The sequence below is a fragment of the Struthio camelus genome, chromosome 3, assembly GCF_040807025.1.
Source record: "Struthio camelus isolate bStrCam1 chromosome 3, bStrCam1.hap1, whole genome shotgun sequence".
NCBI classification, from domain to species: Eukaryota; Metazoa; Chordata; class Aves; order Struthioniformes; family Struthionidae; genus Struthio; species Struthio camelus.
The window spans coordinates 139,517,597-139,538,030 of record NC_090944.1 but is presented as its reverse complement, the minus strand read 5'-3'; the positions used below and the strand labels follow the sequence as shown (position 1 = coordinate 139,538,030).

The 20,434-nt window shown below is 47.7% G+C and overlaps 2 protein-coding genes across 4 annotated transcripts; one reads left to right on the top strand and one right to left on the bottom strand.

Annotated features, from left to right (window-relative positions):
• The first annotated feature begins 7 nt into the window (after positions 1-7).
• TMEM178A (transmembrane protein 178A) lies at positions 8-6,047 on the top strand. The gene is given in 6 exon segments (XM_068936521.1): positions 8-66; positions 1,246-1,332; positions 3,421-3,605; positions 4,421-4,500; positions 4,503-4,560; positions 5,806-6,047. Coding segments are annotated over 6 exon segments (711 nt in total).
• On the bottom strand, positions 5,997-20,221 carry THUMPD2 (THUMP domain containing 2). Of its 3 annotated transcripts, XR_011140558.1 has the most exons (13): positions 20,072-20,221; positions 19,795-19,927; positions 18,348-18,751; positions 17,006-17,083; positions 15,618-15,670; positions 15,226-15,313; positions 14,211-14,282; positions 13,465-13,579; positions 11,924-12,041; positions 10,143-10,324; positions 9,255-9,441; positions 7,180-7,259; positions 5,997-6,105 (listed from the first exon to the last, which is right to left on the bottom strand). XR_011140558.1 is itself a non-coding variant. In XM_068940488.1 (11 exons), exons 1-11 carry the CDS (start codon positions 20,204-20,206, stop codon positions 9,431-9,433), a joined length of 1,389 nt encoding a protein of 462 aa, XP_068796589.1. In that variant the 5' UTR covers positions 20,207-20,221; the 3' UTR covers positions 9,060-9,430. The 3 variants fall into 3 exon arrangements, 2 of the variants coding, with proteins under 2 accessions (XP_068796589.1, XP_068796588.1); XM_068940488.1 differs by lacking the exons at positions 5,997-6,105; positions 7,180-7,259 and having other exon boundaries at positions 9,060-9,441; XM_068940487.1 differs by lacking the exons at positions 5,997-6,105; positions 7,180-7,259; positions 9,255-9,441 and having other exon boundaries at positions 9,662-10,324.
• Positions 20,222-20,434: the final 213 nt, after the last annotated feature.

Here is a 20,434-nt window from a genome sequence, read left to right as displayed (position 1 = left end):
GGGGCGCATGCGCGGCGCGCCGCTCCACGTGGGGCGGCGCAGCCGCGAGGCGGGCGGGGGTCGCTGGTGAGGGCGCTCTGCACCGACGGCTGGTACGAGACCGACCCGCGGCGGCACCGACCCGCCGGGCTCTGGCGGACCTGGGCGTCGACACCCGCCTCGACAGCCTCGTCCGCAGCGGTGAGCCAGCCGGCACCGGCGACTTCCCCCCCCCCCCCGCCCCTTAGAGCCGTTCCCCGTGCGTGCAAACGGGACCCCCCCGCCCCGGGCTCCGCGCTGCTGAACCCAGCACTGCCGCCGCCCCCCGCCGCGGTCGCCCCCGCTGTCGCCAGCGGTTATCGGAGCAGCGGACGGGGCGCAGCTAGGCGCGACTCTTGCTCTCTTTCGACATCACCACAAATAAAATGGTTTTAAACCTGCCAGAATCGGATTCGGGCTGCTGTGATTTTTTTTTTTTTTTTTTTTTGGCTGGCGAGTGACTGGGGTCTTGGGGCCCCGTTGGGCTGCTTTCTGCTGCCAGAGGAGCCGGGAAAGGCAGCAGGAGTAGGTTAGCTGAAGAGGGCCGCCACAGATGCTCGAAGAGCCGATCCAAAGGGACTGGGCTCTGTTACAAGTTTGGGAGTAGCGGCAGCTGCGAACGAGTTACGGAAGGAAACGCCAGGGAGTTTGAGCTCTGTCCGGAAAGGCTAGAGGACATCCTGCTGGAGAGCACTGATATCCTCATCACTGCTCTTACCTTTCAGTCTTCATTTTTATCTCATTAGAGGGGAAATGGTTTATATTTGCTCCCATGTCATGCTCTTGCCAGGTTCTGCTGGGGTAGAAAGGGATACGAATGAAGCAAGCAGGATTTCCCCCCCCCCCCCCCTTTAAATCCTGCTTTCTATCCATGGCAGCTCCCTGTGCTTCCTCTGCTCGTGTAAAAACACCCCCGGGTTTCTCTGGTAGTGTCTGTAACTTCTCTGCGGTAAGAGAGACAGATGGAGCGGAGAGCAACACACTCCCCTCTACCTTCAGGAAAGGATCAAATTGGCAACAGGCATCACTTCATTCCCCGAGTTGTGGGGTGGCTTCTGCTGCTTCCAACTTTTCCTCCTGTTGATGAAATGTGGTTATGGAGGGGGGGATGCTCTAGCCGCGTGCTGCAGGGAGTCAGGCCGAGCTGCTCTTCGATCCCTTTTGGAAGGGTCACGCTCACTCAATAAAAGTTGCACCTGGGAGCGAAACCTTTTTGTGACGCTTCAGCCAAGCATCTTCCCGCTTCCTCTCCTTCAACGCTACTGAACGTGTGGTGATGCGCTGGGATGTAGGTTTTGGCCACGGTTATCTGGGGTAAGTAGATAGCTTGGCTTTGGGGTGTACCAGCACGTACCCTGTTTCATGCTTTTAAAAAAGCCCCCTCGTAAGGGAGCAGCTCCCACGCTGTTCTCTCTGCCATCCCATTTTGGAGGTCATCACCATGCTGCAGAGGGAGTCTGAGGCACAAAAAGTAACACGGGCACCTTTCGTTGAACGTTTTCAAGGCCTGCCCGCAAAAACATTTACCAGATGGAGGGTAAGGTGAACAGTTCTTGTTAGCCTACTGGAGGTGCAAATGTTAGCGCTGCAATTCCTACCGGTTTCAGCCAAGCTCGCATATGCCGAGGAACAGAGATGCAGAAAAGAGCTCATGCTTGAAGAGGTCTCCTGGTTGATGTTGGGAATTGTTGTCACGTTGTACTGTTGCGCCTCTAGGGATCACAAACCTAATCCGCAATCACCTGCACCTTACAGCCACAAAAACACCTTGCTGAGGCTGGACGTGGTGTTATTTCCAGGGCCAGCTGTGCTCATGACCCCTCCATGCTGCCGAGATCCAAAATACCGCTTTGTTTTCTACAGCCCCAAATCCTGGCTGCTGCTCAGACCTGGAGCTCCTCGGCAGGCGCGCACTGGCACGCTTCTCTTGGCTTCAGCATGGCGATGCTGGTACGATTCGCCTCCGTTGGAGGAGTCTTCCCAGCCCTCCCTGCCAGCATCTTTCTGTGCTGGATGTAAGGGAGAGGTGCTGTATCTATCCTCGTTCACAGAGGTGGCCTGGGGCCAGGCTGTCCTCTTTGCTTAGGAGATTGGAGGAGATGGAGGATGTCCTTCTAAGGGGCCAGAGAGCATCCGCTTAAGGGTGGTGGGATCTCAGGAGGCAGATGCGTCTGAGATGCTGAAGGCTGCGCGGTCAGGGGAAAAGCTGTGGTTTGTGTTAGTCCCAGGGTTGGTTGGTGGTGGATGTAAACAGTACCCCAAGGAAAACACATGAGCTAAGGCTGGTTTCGAGCCCAGCTGGCTCCAGTTGTGAGAGGCCTGGGGCTCCAGCACACCAGTCCTCTACTGGTACACTCCTTTTGAAGTCAATCCTGAGGTCCAGGGAAAAGAGCTAAACCTCAAACTTTTAGGGATGACTAATGCAAGAGTGTGAAAAAGCAGTGCCGCAGCCTGGCCATTTTCCCCCCACTCTCCTCCAACAGGAGGCTTTTCCATTGCACTTCACAGTTGTGCTCACACACACACACGCACGCACACTTGTGCTTTGTACTGGAAGAAAAACACCTTTATCTTTCCAGGATGATAACGCAGACAGTCTGGAGACAGCGACAGTTTGTGCTGTCATTTGCTCTGCTAAGAACAAGGGCAGGCAAAAATACCCCAAATATGGAAGGGACACACCAGGGCAGCGATCCCCGCACGAATGAGGCATGGCACATCACTGCAGCATTTGCCCAGCAGTGGCCATTTGGGGGTATCTGTCACTGGCAAATCACTTGACAGCTGGAATCCAGCCAGATCCCTGCACTCACCCCCCCACCCTTTGAGGTCCAAGTGCATCAAGTGCAATCTCCCCATCTCTTCCTTCTCCCCTGCAAATTCACTGCTGTCAAGGTGCAGCTCATCCAGTGCTGCAACAGGCCAGCATGGGCTGCTTGGAAGAGATTAGCAACAGCCACTTCCTGCCTGTGCTTTTGCATTAGTCAGTGCATTGTTTCTCATGCTGCAGCACAGGCCTTTTCTGGGAAAGTTTTGTCTTTGCTGGGAGAGGCACGAACTCCAGCACGAGGAGGAGCAACGCATTGACTGCCTTTACTCAGCAGGCTAGGAGTATGCGTTTCCCCCTGTTCCTACAGGCCTGTCTGGAAACGCTCCTGGTCTGTTAGAGGGAAGCAGGATGCCTTTATTTGGGGGCTGGAATTAAGGCTCTCATGTCATGGGTAGTTTCCCAAGTGCAGCAGGCCAACAGCGGTCTCCAAAGGAGCCAGGTCACAGGCGTTGGCATTGGCAGCACAGACAATAGTTGAGTAGTCAGAGAAGAAAGGGAAGGGCAGGCGCCCAGCACATGGCATAGGGCCAGGGAAGATGAGGACAAGGTGACAAGGATGAGCTATGAAGAAGAGGACTAACTCCCAGTGCTTTTGAGGGGAGACAGGGGCTGCTTTCAATTACCTGGTGGTCTTCTCTGGCAGGCATCACCCAGAGATGCACCGCTATCAAGTACCACTTCTCCCCGCCGATACGCTTGCGCAACGTCCCCTTCAACCTGACGAAGGCGATCCAGCAAGATGAATGGCATCTGCTCCGTAAATGTTCAGCGCAGCCTGCCACTCCCCAGGGAGGTCACTGCCCCACGCTCCCCTTTTTATATGAAAAGGGCAGCAACGGGACACTAGTTCACAGAGGAAGGGGCTGTGGAAGCAGTGTCCCACTGGGGTCTGGCCATCAGCCATTTTCACCCTCATTTCTATTTGTAGGCCACAATCATTCCAGGAAAGTGCGAATGCCACATGCAATGAATTAAGCTTGTTGCCTGTAAGCTTGCTTCTCTTAGCCACCTTTCACAGACACATCACCTTTCCCCTCTCCCTAAGGGTCTGCAGATGCTGGGTCAAAAACCTGTGCTTTGTCGTCTCTGGAAAACATCCACTAGCAGATGTTTCAGAAGCTGACATCAGAAACCACATGCTAAACAATGATGGCAGAACCTGTCTGCAAGGAAACTCCCTAGCAATTAGAAAGTGGAGCAAGAACATTTCTGCCCATCCACGTTGCTTTAAATTTAACTCTAGAAGGAAACAGAGAACAAACAGAAAATACCACTGTGTGTCTGCATACATCCATGCTGCACCTGCATCCTGAATGCTATATGCCTGAAGCTTCATATAATAGAGGGAAGCTTATAGCACAACTAGAAAACAGTCTAGCTGTTTTGATCCTGGAAAAGATCACTTTCTACTTAAAGGTACTTGTAGGTCTAAGGTTACTCCTACTGTGGGTGTGCCCAGCCCCAGCCAGCTGGGCTTGTGGCTATTTCCGGGTATCAGTCCCCTTCCTGCAGTGGAAGGCATGACCATTGTTGTACTGCCCACTCTTTCTTTCTTGTTTTTGGTGGAAACAGACCTGAGAAGAATCACAGCTGGTTTCCTGGGCATGGCTGCAGCAGTTCTTCTCTGCAGGTGTATCGTAGCAGCAGTCAGCTTTTTTTTGGGGAAGAAAGCCTCACCCAGCACGTTGCAGGCCTTCTGATCCTTATGACACGTAACACGTCACTCTAGCATGCTAATTATGGACGAAAGCTTTACCAGGTTCCCCTTGGGCAGGCAGCGTGCGATGCCAGTAAACGGAGCACACCTTTCCTTCTGATCTCCACTTATTGTCTCTTGCACGAAATGAGTTGCTTACTCAGACAAGTGCAACGTCCAATAATTAGAAACAAAAAAACCTGAGGAAAGAAATTTTAAGCCTCATGCAACAGCAGGAAAGGACTGCAGGGCTAAAGCAAACCCCCTCCTTTACATATTAAGCCATCTTTGTTTTCCAGACCGGAAAGGGTCCCTTGCTGCAGTTTTCAGTCCTTGGTGTTTGACTATGTGATTCTTTTAATAATAGAAAACAGAGGAGGGGAATAAAAAAATTTAAAAAAAAATGTTGGTTACAAAATTCAAGGGTATTTAGGAGAGAAAGAAGAGGTAAAAATCCTCCCAAAAGAAACCAGCAGATGTTTGAAGCATCCAAATTCATGAGGATGAGCATAAGGCTCATGTGCTAGAGGAAATATTTTGATTTGAGCAGCTATCTTATAAAAAAAAAATTTGAAAGGCACTGGCCCAAGGAAAGGCTCGTGCATTGCTAATTTAGCTGTCTAATGAAAAACATAGCCTAGCGAAAAATGCTTAATGAAAAGCAACCCAATGAAAGCCTAGGCTGGGAAAAGGGTGTGTGCAAGACGGCTGGAGAGCTATTTAGCATGAGCAGTTCTCAGTAGAGGTATGTCGTGGGAGGCTGGTGAGGGCCGTACACAGAGGTAGGTTACCTGCACAAAACCCTTCAGATCAGGTTACACAAAGCACACGCAAAACAATTTTTCCTGGCTCCTCCGAGGCGTACAGCAGGGAGTGCTCCCACGGAGGGGATTCTGTGTCGCGACGCTAGCTTGCTTGGTGCGATTTTGTCACGTGGATCAGATCTGATCGCAGATGGAGGCTTTAGCTACCTTGCTCTGTTTGTAAGGGCAGAACAGAGAGACATGACGAAAGTCATGGAGGAGATTCTTTTATTCTTAAAAGTAGCAACCAGGAAGTTCAGGAGATACAATTCACAACCACAGAACTAGGGCTCAGTCTTGTATAATTGGGTAACATACTAAAGCTTTATGTGCTACCCAAGATAACATAGATCAACACAACTGGGTGCAAGTTATTTGATTAGTAAAGGCTTAACATTTGTTTTGTTATTCACCTTATGCTTCATCTCAATATACTAATGTGATTGTTTCATTTACAGGAATATTTTGCACTACATCTCTGTGCGCTTATGCGGCCAGCATATCATACGATCTAAACCGCCTCCCCAAATTCAACTACAGTCTTCCTGATGATGTAGAACATGGATATGGCTGGTCTATATTTTGTGCTTGGTGCAGTTTGGGATTTACAGTAGCAGCTGGGTGTCTTTGCACAGCTTACCCGTTTGTCAGCAGAAGCAAGATTATGCAGCTGAAGTCCGCCAGAGATTCCTCCGTATGACTGCCCGCCCTTCGCCAGCATGGCTCAGTGATGGCTGAACGGTATTTTTCAGGACTTACTAAAAGAAATAGAAGCAAAAACTAAATTCAGCATTCCAAGCACAAAAACTTGATTCTTCAAAATCTGACTGTCATGTTTTGCCAGCCCAGCAAACTGTTCTCCCATGCTGCCCAGCAGACAGATGGGAAAAGGAGACAGCTCTCAGGACAGAATCAGCTGTTTCAGTTCAATATGCTACGCGGGCATAAAGGAAGATACTTGCACTGGATGGCTAAAGGAGGGGGGAGGAAAGTCACTGCAAGAATTTAGGGTTATTTCTATTTTTCAAGTGTCTGTGCATAAAGAAACCAAGGAAAGTTATTGCTGCCAAATGAATGCTAGTTAGAATTATCCCCCCTTCCCTAGAGCATCATGCATAATGTTTTAATTCAGCACCTTTCGCACTTGACCTTAAAGGAAGGTTTTGCCCCTGCCACTGCTCGAACAGACCCTTCTTTTTAAAAATCAGCGTGCGTCTTCTTGCATATCCAGAGCAAGTGTTTGCTGTAACAATACTCCAGCTTGGTTCCCTTTTGTACCTGAAGTTCCCGTGTAATTTGTAAGTGACCAGGATTTCCATTCTGAGCACCTGAGCTGCACTGTGAGAAGGATTAAGTGACTCCTACAGGCCTCCAAGGCGGCCTCTTGGATATGAGAACATTAGCCTCTTTGTTAAGCGATGAGGTTTGTAGTAAAATACCTGCCTCTGTCAAAAGCATTTGTGTCGACTGCAATTTCATGGCTTGGAACTGGGCTCTTCTGCAAAGCAGAGGAAGTTCATAAACCAAGAGGGTCATAGCCTGGATAGCGCTTACATCAGCGGTAGTTGTGCGACAACGCGGCATGCTAAGGTTAGAGCCCAAGGGAACCTCTCCTCTCTGGGCTAAGGAGCTACCCATGAAAACAGGATGGGAGGGAAGGAACGGGGAACAACGCTTTGCATTTTCCATTGCTTAATTGAAGTGACATGCAAGTTAACAGATCACAGTGACAAGCCAATCCATCAGACAGCACTCAAACTGACAGTGCCAGCCCACAGTTAAGAAACTTCAGTGCCATGTCGATGCATCTGTCCTAACTCATCCAAACTCACCCTCTTCTGCCACCACTTAACTCGGTATCGTCCTCAAAGCATGGCATCCGTGCATTCATTGTCAGAGCAGAGCTTCACACCTGCTGAGCACAAGGACAGAGCTTGGCCGGAAGATCCAGGAAGCACAGCCTGCTTTGCAGAGGAGCAGACCAGACACTGCTGAAGCAGCAGAGCCACTGGAGAAGCTGTTTCAGCAATTAAGGTTGCATGGTACAAGATAAACGTGAACGCTGGCATGGTGAGGGAGAAGTTCAGGTACAGACCATTGTGAGCAAAGGACTGGGAAAAGAAGGGAGAAGTGGGAGAAAGGAAGGCTGATTGAAAAACAAAGGGATGGGAGAGGAAGGAAGATGGGAGGCAAGGATGGTGGAACAGAAGTATCATGGCTTAAGGCAATAACTGTCAATTAAATGAAAGCAGGGGGGGAAAAAAAAAAAAAATCAATAGCAGCTTAGGCAAAGACAATCATACAAAGTAGATTTAGACCCAACAGATCAATTAATTGATCTGGGAGCAGTCAAGACACCAGGAAACAGCAGCAGGATAAATCAAAGCTAAGCACAGCTTTGCGGCTGGTCTTCCCTACATTTCTGCACTTTGCTCTATCACTGAGCACAGAGCAGTGTTTCTCACCTAACAGTTAGGTCCTGTTACAGTCAGCTCCTACCTGTTTACTTAGCCTGTCTTCTGTAGTAACCACCTTGAGGCAGAAATACTCTCTCCAGATGCATTTACACTACTTGATGGGTCTTGATCCTGACTGGATAAGCTGAGCGCTAGATCATTAAACAGTAATCTAACAACACCAAGAAGGTTTGAGGAAAAAAAAAAAATCTTGATTCCACTTTGGGTGAAGGGGAGGGAAAAAAAATATGGCTAACATGATGAGTGGCAGAACTTCAATCCAGAGGGGCCTCAGGCAACTTGAGCACTGGGTCAACAAAAACCTTGTGACATTCAAGGAGGAGACATGGAGCTCTGCACCTGGGGGCAGGATAACCCTGTGCATCAGGCCAGGCTGGGAGCTCTGCGCTGAGCTGCTGCCCTGCTGAGAAGGGTTGCAGGTTACAGCAGACAGTGGGCTGACCACGAGCCAATGGTGTACCCCCACCATGGGTAAGGCAAACCCCATCTCGGGCTGCATTAGGAGCCACAGGGCCAGGGGAATTATTTCTGTTCATCAGTGGTGAGGCCCCACCTGGATTGTGTCCAGTGTTGGGTCCTCAAGTTCAGGAGGGACGTGGAGAAACTGGAGAGGGGCTGGCAGAGGGCTACCTAGGCAGTCAGGGCCCTGGAGCACAGCACCGGTGAGGGAAGGGAGCTGGGCTTGGCTAGTCTGGTGAAAAAGAGGCTGAGGGGGAAAAATCTGATGGGAACCAACAACATCTTGAAAGAGCTATAGACATGACAGAGCCAAACTCTTGCAGTATCAGACAATGTAACAAGGGACAACAGCCAAAAATTGCAGCTTAGGAGGTTCATACATTAGGAGAACTTCTCCCCTAGGAAGGTAGTCTGGCCCTGGGACACGTACAGGTGAGAAACTCCATCCTTGGATGTTTTCAAGACTTGGCTGGACAAAGCCTCAGCTGATGTGATCTACCCCTGGCAATAGTCTTGCTCCAACAGGGAGGCTGGAGGCCTCCAGGGGCCTCTTCCCACGAGCACGATGATCTCACTGAAAAGACACCTTAGCACTGTATCAAGGTGGAGGGGCTCCACAAGCAGTTCTTAACAACAGAAAGTTTAATCATCAGCTTAACTGCGCTTCTGGAGATTAAAAGTCTCTTTCCTTGCCCAGCCAAAGCACCTTTTCAGAATCAGAAGGAAAAAACCACACCCACCCACCCCACAAACAAAAAACCACACCATGCACAGATGCTGTTAAACGCTGTCTCTGCACTGATTGAGGCAGAGGAGCACAATGCATGATCCCATCCCAGCTTGCCAAGCTGCAAATGCTTGTCCAAAATATCATCTGAAAGCAATTTGCAATAATTCTTTGTAGAAATTCTTCACTGTTGGCCGAGCAGCTGTGAGAAAGCCTTGAGTTAAGGCTGTCCCCTCCAAAATACCTTTTGCATAGACTAAACTCTCTCTTCAGGAGAGTTTTTCCATATGCTTCTTTGCAGACAGAAGTCACCTTCAACTGCTCCCCCATCCTGAAAGTTTTCCCCATCTTCCACGTTATGTCCTTAGAGTAACATGATCTAGTAAGGAAAAGCACCACTTGCTATAGAGATATGTCTCTTCACACTGAAACTGAAGCATAAAGGGCCTGTTAGGCACATGCTACAGCTGCAAAGAATTTATATAGAAAATAGTTTATTTTCCACTCCAATAGTTCTGAATAGCAACATTTCAAACTAGCTTTAAAATAATCCAAGACCGCAATGCACACAGAGGCAGAGCGGACAACCAGCCCTCAAGAAGAGCGAGAGACGTCTTCAGACAAGCGCTTCCTAAAAATAATTGCTCAAGGTGAAAATCCATTTACATTTAATATTCCCAAATTTTTGTACTGCTGCAGACAAAATCCTTGTCTCCCAAAGAAACTCCCCCTGATAATGAGAGGTTTTGCTTGAACATGGATTTGAGGACTCTGCCTCATTACAGTATTTTACAACAAATCAAAACACTAGCAGGTACCTTCTACCTCTCCCAAATACCGAGGAGAGGGAAAACAAATACCTTATCACATCCAAATAAAATAAGGTGAGCTAACAAATAGTACAGGCTTTGTACTAGCAGGGTTCCACTGGCTCACCACCATGCTGCTTTCAGGTGTATCACGATTCAAGGTCACTCAGGCACAGCACAAGAAAGCTACCGATTCCCAGCAGTAGAGATCTTCTTGTATTTGTATATGAAAGCATCTGTCTTTCCCAGGCTAACCCCATAGACACCATCTGGCACCAGAGACCCAAAACACATCTGTCCGCTGCTCAGAAAGGGTTCAACACCTTTCGCCGCAGAGGAAGAACTCCCATCGATATTCACGGCTTTCACAGCAGCGGTTTCATTTGCACCATCAGAAACAGCATTAGGAGACCCATCATTTTCAACACGCTTCGTAATGCCATCCACGTGCTTACGGAGATCTTGACTGAGCAGCAATACAACAGTCCCTCCAACACGAAGTACTCTGGCAATTGCAGGAAAACAAAGGTTAGGTGGTTCATCCCCCTGGCATTCATTCATCTGTGCAGAACTCAACATTACTGATGCCTCAGAGGTCACTGACATCCAATAAAACACCTAAGCATGTTAGGGGTCACAGCTCAAAGTAAGCTAAGTTTCCAAGTGGTATTTAAAGTTCTTGTCTTTGTATCTCTTCCTGAAAGGGAGAGCTGGGCCCTTTACTGACTCCCAGACGTTTCTGACCTCAGGAGTTCTTTCCATTTGGCTAGCAGGGAATATCGATCCAATTTTTATCCTTAAGTCTTCCAAGAATTAAGGACAGTATCACCTTCGAATCCCTTTTTCGGTCTCATTAAGAGACGCAAGACCTGAGCCTGCATCAGTCTGCAAAGGACCAGTTTCCCCATTACAGCAAGAGAGAGAGTTTTTCAAGCGTGTAAGGCAATTCAGAAGCTGACCTTTCCCTCTGGAAATTTTAAAAGGCCCAACTTTTGAGTGTTCCACTGATTAATTAAAAAGTCTTTCAACCTCAGGAAATAGAGGTAAATTAACCATTGTTTGCAATCTATTTGTTTCTTAGTACATGAGGAAACCTTACACTTGACTTTGAAAGAGGAAAAGAGACCACATGGGCTCTGTTCACAGCAAGTGGATGGAAAAAGTATTGCCGGGGGGGGGCCCTCTCGAGATAACTGTCCCTTCCTCATCTCCACCTTCTCAAGGAAATATTTTGCTTAGGACAACCCAACAAAGAAAAGAGACCAGAAGGTAAGAACACCCAACAAGGCCAAAGAGAGGGATGGTAAGCGTAAGGTGACATAAGATTGCCCTGATGCTCTGTGGAGCTACCCTACCTTCTTCACCATCTTCCCACCACATTCCTGGTACCCAGCTGAAGACAAACCTTGCAGAAAGAGCTTGCTTTCAGCCAATAAATGCAGGGAGGGAGGGCAGGTAGTTGGAACTGCTTGCTAAAAGCAGCCTACTGTTGGCTTGGCTTAACTCTGCCACAAAATGACAGGGTGAGATATGAACAGAGGCATTTAAAAGAAAACCCAGCAGCTAGTTGGATATTCCAGTACACTCAGAGGGGAACATGCATATCACCATTTGTTGGTCTGAAATCTTTCCTGCTGAGGCAGGCTGGTAAAAAACTGTGTTGTGAACTCAGAATGAAAGCCTATGATTTAATACAAGCAGACCTCAACTGAAAAAGAATTATTGCTTAACTTACCTAGCCATACTTCAAGTTTGGCTAGGTTATCCTCTGCTCTTTCTCACAATCTGCTCTTCCCTCTTTTACCTTTCTCTGACACCACTGTGGTCTGCAAAGAATGCTTATGAGCATGGCTCAGGCAACACGCTCCCCCCCAGCGGTCTGCACTGCCACCAGCACTTCCACAGCTTGCAAGACAAGCCACAAGAGCTTTTAAGCAACAAGTAAAAGCAAAAAACCCTCAGATTTTCACAGCCCTCATAGGATCAGGTTACAGAGTTGGAGGGTGTTTAGAATAGAGGAAACTTGAAGCTAGCTGAATGCTTAGGATTGCAAACCACCATTACATTTACACCACGCCCCAAGCATGTCAAACACCACACATACCTCTCCATCTCCTGGAGGATATCTGGTAGAAGCAGTATGTCTTTTGTGATCTTGAACTTCTTCCCAAATGGAATATCCGAAATCACAGTATCAAAGCTTTCTGAAGGCAATGGCAATGCTGCAGAACAAAGGCAAGTCTTTACATCTGACTATCTGAAAAACGAACAGGAGCTACACTGTCATTCACCTTACAAAGCTGTCTGCCAGCTCCTCCAAAGGTCGCGCACCCACATTCCGAGACTCTATTTATCTACATGAACAGCACTATGAAGCCAGTCCCACACACTACCAACCCAGTGCAGACCGGGTAAAGACAATGGCATGAGACAGCACGGTTTAGCTCACAGATTCCCTGGTTACTGATGATACATTTGTCCCATCAGTAAGACTCTCCAAAATGGGATGTTTCCAAACTGCTGCTTCTCAACATGCAATCTCAACATGTAAATCTTTACAAGTAAAGTGTGGAAGAAGTTAAGCTTACAAGCACTTTACATAGTGCAGATGTTCAAATGCATGCATATTAATGGCAAGGAGCCACATGTTAAATCTGCCTTCTCCTAGGAATAATGAGTTTTCTCTTCCTGACTTATGTGAGAATGACAGATATGTTGGTGGGTCCAGGCTGGGAGCCAAGCGGGGTCCAGGCTGGGAGCCAAGTGGCTGGGGTAGCAGCTCTGCAGAAGAGGACCTGGGAATGCTGGAGAACAAGAAGTTAACCACGACCCAGCAGAGCACCCTTGCTGTGACAAATGCCAACCACATACTGGGTGGTGCTGGCCAGCATGCTGCCAGCAGGTTGAAGGAAGAGAACAAGACCCTGAGCAACCTGACCTGGCTTTGGGGTTAGCCCTGCTCCGAGCAGAAAAGCTGGACTAAAAACCTCTAGAGGTTCGCCCTACCTAAGCCCTGCTGTGATTCCCTGACAGCCTTTCCAGAATGGCTAAAGATGGTTCGTGAATCATCCTTGGATCTGCACTTACAGTAAAACATTTTATCTACAAGTGGAAGGACAAATTTACCTACAGTCCTTCCCAAAACATGCAGAAATAACAGATTCTGACTTGTGCCTAGGACACCAATTATATTCATTCAGTATAAGGAAAGCCTGACATCAGAGTACCTCATAGAGGTCAAGCTCCATTAGGGCTTTACAGCCAGTTTTTCTAATAAGAAATAAATATTGCAAGGAAAGAAAAATAATTATGCTCCATCCATCTATGCACAGGGAAGAACAGCCTAGCTTCTGTCTGTCATGAATTTCACATAAGACTAATACAGATTCAGGCGCTGAAGTTCAGAACAAGGTCATAAAATGATTACCTTCTCCCCAGACTAGTTCATGAGCTGAGAGCAAACTCCCTCCCTCTTTCAAGGAAAAGCCACCGTCATTTAAAGTACATGTATTGCAAAACAGTAATAATTCAGAATTATGCTTCATGAGCCCCTGCTGTTATTGATTTGGTAAATTTAAGTTACAAGTCACATTACGTATGGATTTGCCTTTGCTGTGTTCCCATAATATACGTTTACAGACATACCTTTCACAGAAGCTTTAAGTAACTCAATCTTATCCACCAAGCCTGCAGTCCTAATATTCACATATGCACCCTCTAACTGTGAATCACTTATATCTGTACCCCAGTAACAGGCTTCCTGTTCGGAGAAAAAGGGAAAAATCATTTAGCTGACAAACAGGTGTATTTATTTTATAAACCCTCCACAGAACTGTTTTGTTTCACAGCTCTTTCAGGACAAACCCCTTGCTGGGAGACCCACTGCTACCACACAGAGCAATACATAGACCAAGAGGATGGAGGAATGGGGGAAGTTTGTGACATCCTCACTCCCTTCATGTTCCAGGCTGCTCAAGAGACCTGTTCAGACCTGTTCAGAGAAACACAGGGGCTATGTTGTAACAGCAGGATCCCAGCTACTTACAGACAGCTGCACTGCCTCTAATGCTAAAAAAACTCACTGTAGTGTCCCATTGATACCTCTATTCCCACAATAAACCCAGGCATTTTAAAGGAAAGCCCATGGTTGGCTCAAACCCCGCACACGTACAGGGCTCCCAGCACCCTTCTGCACAAGCGTGTAGGACTGTTTTACACTCTTGTGGAGCAATGTCTTTACTAAAAGAGTTTTAACAACTGCCTAGAAAGACCTGTTTGGTTCCAATTTTCCAGTAAGAACACGGACTTCAGTATAACTGTGATACAGATTTCTCCTGATGCAACCACAGGCAGTCTTGGAAGGTTCCTCCTATTGGGATCATCACACTTACAGGCCACTCTTTTGCAGCTTCCAGTAGTATCGTTCCTAAGCCACACATTGGATCCAGCACAAAGGCACCAGCCTGCCAAAATAAAAGGGGTTATTGCAGCCCAAGCAAGATGACAGACTCCTCTCCCAATGCAAAGCTTACTCTGATATACTCATCACCTGTAAATTACCGCTGAACCCCGCATGGGTAACAACGATCACCGCTTTACCACACCCAACTTGCTTGTAAGCCAGTATAATAAAAAGCATGAATAACTTCAAGACAATACATCAATGCCTCCAGTCTTTAGGTGACACTTAAAATATGACTGCAGCGTAGACAAATGTTGGTATCTAATTAACATGTGGGAAAGATCACTCTGTCTCCTTGGGGGGGGGGGGGAGGGAGGGGGGGCGCAAACAGGTTTTGAAGTATGGAGAGTGAAAAAAGACATGCAATTTAGGCACGTGTCAGTACAGGGAGAAACAGCCTGACTAAGAAGAACCTGGGGTTACAACATACATTAGGCTGAACATGAGCAGTGTGCTCTCATTACAAATTAGGCAACGCTACCCTAGACAAACCCTACCCTAGGCTGTATTAGGAGCAACACGACCAGCAAAGCCAAGGGAGTTCCGGCTGGGTACAAAGTAAAACTGCTTGCCTGGGAGGGTAGAACAGCGCTGGGATAGGGCAGTTGCAGTTCTCCATCCTTGGAGGTTCTCCAGTCTCAGCTAGGCAGAGCCACAGCCACTTTGATCTACTGTTTTGGAAACAGTCCCACTCCAAGGGGAAGGTAGGGACCCCTTCAAACCAACAGTATGTCCCCTATAATCTCTTTAGCATATATTGTTTTGCTCTAGTATTCCTCTAGGCTTTCACACTTGTTTCTGAAACTTTGCACCAATACTATGCCTTGGATCAGAGCATAGGTATTAAAACCATAATACTTCTTCAGTCTTCCAGCTTCAGCCCTGACTGGCAGCAATCCCCCTTCACTAGGGTCTCTACACCTTTGCTGTGAACGTTCACTTACACTGATTTCAGCCAGAGATGCCTTGGCCCATGCAATTGTTGATCGCAGTCCTGCTGTTTTGATATACTCCCTGTTTGCCAATGGAAGCCTGCAGACAGTAAAAGCAACATGAGATGATGGTACTACCAAGCCAGAAAAGCCCATTTAACATGATAGTCCAATGGAAGCAGACTTCTCAGATCTGCAAACAGAAAGACAGAAACCACGGTCTGCTTTCATCCACGAACTCACTGCAAAGCCTGGTCTACACTCTCAGGAAAGCTCCAGACAGACCACACAACTGTCCAATGAATATTAATCCAGAAGATCAATATTCACAGTGGCCAACAGGACCTTTTAGAAGTTATGCTTGTTCTGGTACTGCCAAAACAACTGGGGATGAGAATGCCTACCTGAAAAGGGGAATCCCCACCACAGAGTGGATGTCATTTAGATGTACAAAGATCTGAAAGAGGGAAAAACAAACATATACAACAGCATTAGAATCTCTCAGTTGGACATGATGTAAATTTAGCTCATTTAAACCAGACTCAGAAGATGTTTCTATGAATATCTGATCCTAGCTTAAGGACAAAAATGCATGCTTTAGGAAATTACAGTTAATTATGATTAACAGAAGAAATCACACCAGGTGAATCCATTTTAAGTATTGAAATCTTTAAGGGAACCATTTTTTTGTAATGTCAAATGGATATCTAACTGTAAAACCATTTACTCTAAGCAGGAGAAGATAGCTCACTGTGCATACTCGCACCAGAAGAAAGTTCATCAAAAATTGAAATCATTCATTTCCCTCCCCCACAACTTTTTCCCCTTCCTCTTCAAACCAGTGCCTTTAACGCATATTTCAGATGCAAGGCAGAGGGGGGCAATACGTTCAGAAATACAGACAACATAAAGAGCTTGCTCTCCTGTGCCATAGAGAGCATCCCAAAAGGAGAAGGCTCTGAGCTCTCCTACAGCTGTTGCACGACTGCAATCCCTCCCCATAAAGCTCAAAGGAAAATATGCTACTTTTGAAGAGTCTCACTCTCCAGCACTTGAACAGTTTCAGAGTCCGACTAAGGAGCAAGCCCCCTCATTCCTGTTTCAAAGCCTTATTTGATGCACCGCCTGGGAAACACAGAACCAGCGGATGAACAGAGCTTTCACAGAAGGCCTCAGGCCTCCCAGCATCAATGCTGACAGCAGCTTCTGTATGGCAAGCACAGGGATGCAGAAAGCTTGTCAAGAGCAAAGAGTCCTTCCCAAGGTCCCAGACAGCTTGCACCACAGAGCGTGTCTTAAACAAGCTGCTTACAAGAGACAGGGTCTAGGAGGACGTGTAGGGTTGCAACCTCTTCCCTAAACTGAATTCTCAAGTATGGAGGTCCTCAAAAAAAGGACCTTGCTGCTCTCTCTCTTCCCCTACACAAGCTAAACTGGCTGCCCAACGGCTCAGGTGTACTCCGTCTTTAACAGAGTCAACCAGAGTCCAGAAGTTTTTAAGGTTGCAGGCTTCTGAGCTGTCCCCTAGACAGATCCTTCCCCTGACAATACAAGCCCATGCTGGCCCTTCTGGTATTTACGGCTAGCGCTCAGGTGTACTGGGAGGCCTGTACACAGTGGCCAGTGAAAAACTCTGCTCTGTGCTAGCAGATGCTCTCTGGCTAAACGTACTGGCAGAGAGACAAATAGGGAGAGTCCACAGTGCGGTGCACAAAGGAAGCGGAGAACAAAACACAAGAGATGCTGGGCAAATCCGGGAGTAGAAAAAGACCATCTTGGCAAACAACGCTACCTCTAGATCTGGATTCCGCAGATCAGCCCTCCATCCAAACTGCTTCATGATTGCTATGCCGATTGCTCTTCCGATCTCCTGTGAGAAGAACGAACAACAGGCAATAAAAATAACACAATTAAGAAAACTACAGATAAGGGGAGAAAGACTTTAGTCCTTATACAACATACAAAAACCCCAGTACCACAGCCTTGATTGTACAGTCCTTGTAAATACCTGGGAAGAAAAACAGTCTCTCTTTAATCATTACAGAACTTATTCATACAAAGACCTGAAGAGATGCAAAAAGGCAGAACAAGACACACAGAGTAAACACACTGCAGGGCAAAATGACTATTACTCACCTGGAATGCGGGAGACTGAAGTTCAAGTTCTGCCAAAGTTACAACAAGCACCTATAATCATCTTGTTCAGGTCACACGCACACACGTTCTATATCTCATGGCTGTACCTAAAGGGAAACTTACCATGCACAACTACAACTCACAAACTCACATTTAAAAATCTACCTCTATATATACTCTAGAAAGTTTTGGCTACCTTCAGACTAAGGGTTCAAACTCACAGCACCAATTTAAGCAAACATTGGTGTTGGCATGCTCATGGCATCCCATCTTCCCGAGGTACTAACTTCACTGGGGCAGGGGGGAAGGAAACACTAGTTAGACCACTACTGCCTTCAAGTCAGAGAAACGTAAATAAACTGCAGCTACATTGCTTTTTTATTTTATCACAATGGAAGTTCAGCATAGATCATAAAAGTGCTGGTGGGAAGGGGCCTCTGGAGGTCTCCATAGCACCGCCCTCTCAGAGGGTGGTTAGAGCTCTGTCTAGCTGAGTCCTGACACCCCAGTAACCATGATCCACCCCTGGGTGCATGTCCCAGGGCTGCACCACCTTTCTGAGGTTCCTCCCAACACCCAACCTTTACCCCCCAAGCTGCAGTTTGTGCCCTTTACCCCTTGTTATGCTGTCTGCCACAACTAAGAGGAGTTTGGCTCTGGGGTCTTTGGAATGGCCCTTCTGGTAGATGTAAGGTGCTGTCAGCTTGTTCCTCAGACTGCACCAAATTTCACAAACCCAGCGACCTCAGCCTCTTACTTCTGTCTACCTATCCTCAATAAAGGCATTGATGTGAAAAACATTCAGGGTAACATCATACCCCGAAATGAACATCGCTGCTTGTATTTCTATCTGCTGAAGATAAAGCAGGTTATGCGCTTTTTGAGAAAATACATGCACATAAACTGTTATTCTAGAACATATAACATAGTTTAAATTGCAAATAAACTACACATTTCCTTCCACCTTTACGAGTTTGTTAAAAAAAAAATTAGTATACCTGAGAAGTAAATATTTTGGCAATTGCTCCACTACAGCGACAAGACACTCTGAAACTGAAGCTATGCTTCTCATTTTCAATGGCTTTCTCTTCACTGCTTTTGGAAGGGTCTTCTAGAGAAGTCTTACTTTCAGCCTGAAAATCCTGATCGCTCTTTCTCCCTGTTACCGCACAGCTCTCTCCAGCTCCTGCTTGACATTCCTCAAAATGAGTCTCCGTCTTCTGTCTTTTAGTTGCAATATTCATCTCTTCTTCTGATTTTCTCTTGAGAGGCAAGGGATTTTCCTGAGAGACATGTTCTTTTTTCTCCTTGTGTCCATGAAGATTTTTCCAAACGGAGATAATATCAAGCCAGTATCTTGGTTCCTCAATGACAAGGCTTTTAATTTCATGCAACACTTTCCCTGCAAGAAAAAGGGTTTCCAGGTTAAGTAGTCAATCTCAGGTTAGGTTGTTCAATCTCAGCATTTGATTTTTCTACATGTTGACAACAGACGTTAACAGAGACTGTGTTTAGACTTCGTTAACGTCTGAATCCAGGAATTCCGGCAGCCCACACTGCAAATACAGCTGAGCTCCCAATGCTCACGTACCCCATCAACCAAGACCTACACAGCAGTCTGATTACAGGCTCTGCAGAACCAAGATTAAGTTCCGCAACTTTGATTCGCAAAAGTCTGGCAGTACTAGAAGACCAGACCACTTCTAGAGTCGTTCCCAGAGACTGAGGGACTAACCTACTGCGTCATCCTCCCCCAAAAGCACTCAATCCAGGATCGGAGATCTGGGATGCGTTCCAGGATCAAACAACAGACGTGAGCAAGCATCACTTGGATTCACCTCAGAATAAGAGCCATAAGTTTACTCTTTTATACAGGAAACACATCCACGCTACTGATCAACCTGCCCTCAAGCCTGCAGAGTCCCTCACCCATGCCCAACCTCACACCTACGGGCAGTCCTGTTGACTTAGCCACGATAAAAGAGATGGCAACACAAGGAATACCGAGGCCAATTCACATAAAAAAAAGCCTTGAAGCTGGGCAAGGAGAAAAGTTTAGATGTCCCTATTTCTCATTTTAAGTTTTAGAGCCACGGATAAACCGGATCGTCAAAAGTACAGGCCAACGGTCACCCCCTAAATAAAACCCACTGATATCCAGCCATCTTCGAGACTCTAATTCCGACACTGAGACAGGATGTGACCTGAATCGCTCAGATTTACAAGAAACGCGTGTCCTGAGCAGCTCGGTGACACAGGACACGCGCGTGGGCCTGCTCGGTGACGAGAACAGGTAACGTGCCCCAGGGGCCCGCAACCGCACTCTAGTCTCAGGGGTTTTTTCCAGCGGAGGGGTGGTGGGGATACACACATGTATACGAATAGCACCAGCAGGACAGGCGCTAATACAATTAGCTATTTAAAACAATTTCCTTCAAGCCGTACCTTTATTTCTGGAGACGGGGAGCGGGGCATGTTTCTTAAGCAGCAAAAATAATCGCTCTCCAGACTTCAGCTTCTTCAGGTCGCTCAGCTCCGCCTCAGCGGTGAAGAACACCTTTCCCGAAACGCAGTCCACCTTCGGGGGAGGAAAAAAAAAAAGTTAACAAATGAGTAAGTAAAGGGGGAAAGCGGTTTGCCACGAGCGGCTCAGCAGCGCCATCGCACGCTGCTGCCTGTCGGCGCACTCCGGCGGGGCTGAGGCGAGCCCGCCGCCCCTCACCTCAGTAGCGCCGAGCCGCGCCCGCACCTCCCGCGCCACGAAGGGCTCCAGCCCGCGCCCCGCCGTGCAGAAATACCGCCCGCCCGCTCCCCTCCATCTCCGCCCGCCGCCATCTTGGCCCGCCCCCGCCGCCATTTCGCACCGCCCCTTCCCGCGCTGCCGCCCGGCCCCCGCCGCCATTTCGCGCCGCCCCCTCGGTGCAGCGGGGGCGCGGCAGGCTGAAGGGTGTCCGGGCGTGAGGGGCGGCGCCGAGGTCGCAGCTCTGCGACGGAGCTGCGAGGCCACTATGACTTTCGCGTTGCTGGAGTCTTCTTCCTTGCTCCAAGCATCTGTTCGGGGTCGTTTTTGTACGCTCGCTCGCTC

Coding starts and splice junctions, on each gene's coding strand:
- THUMPD2 (XM_068940487.1), bottom strand. CDS start 20,206: ATGGCGGCGGGGGCGGGCCAAGATGGCGGCGGGCGGAGATGGAGGGGA. Junction 18,752..19,794: donor CCCCGTCTCCAGAAATAAAG/GTACGGCTTGAA, acceptor TTTTTCTTGCAG/GGAAAGTGTTGCATGAAATT. Junction 10,325..11,923: donor ATCCTCCAGGAGATGGAGAG/GTATGTGTGGTG, acceptor TGCAATTGCCAG/AGTACTTCGTGTTGGAGGGA.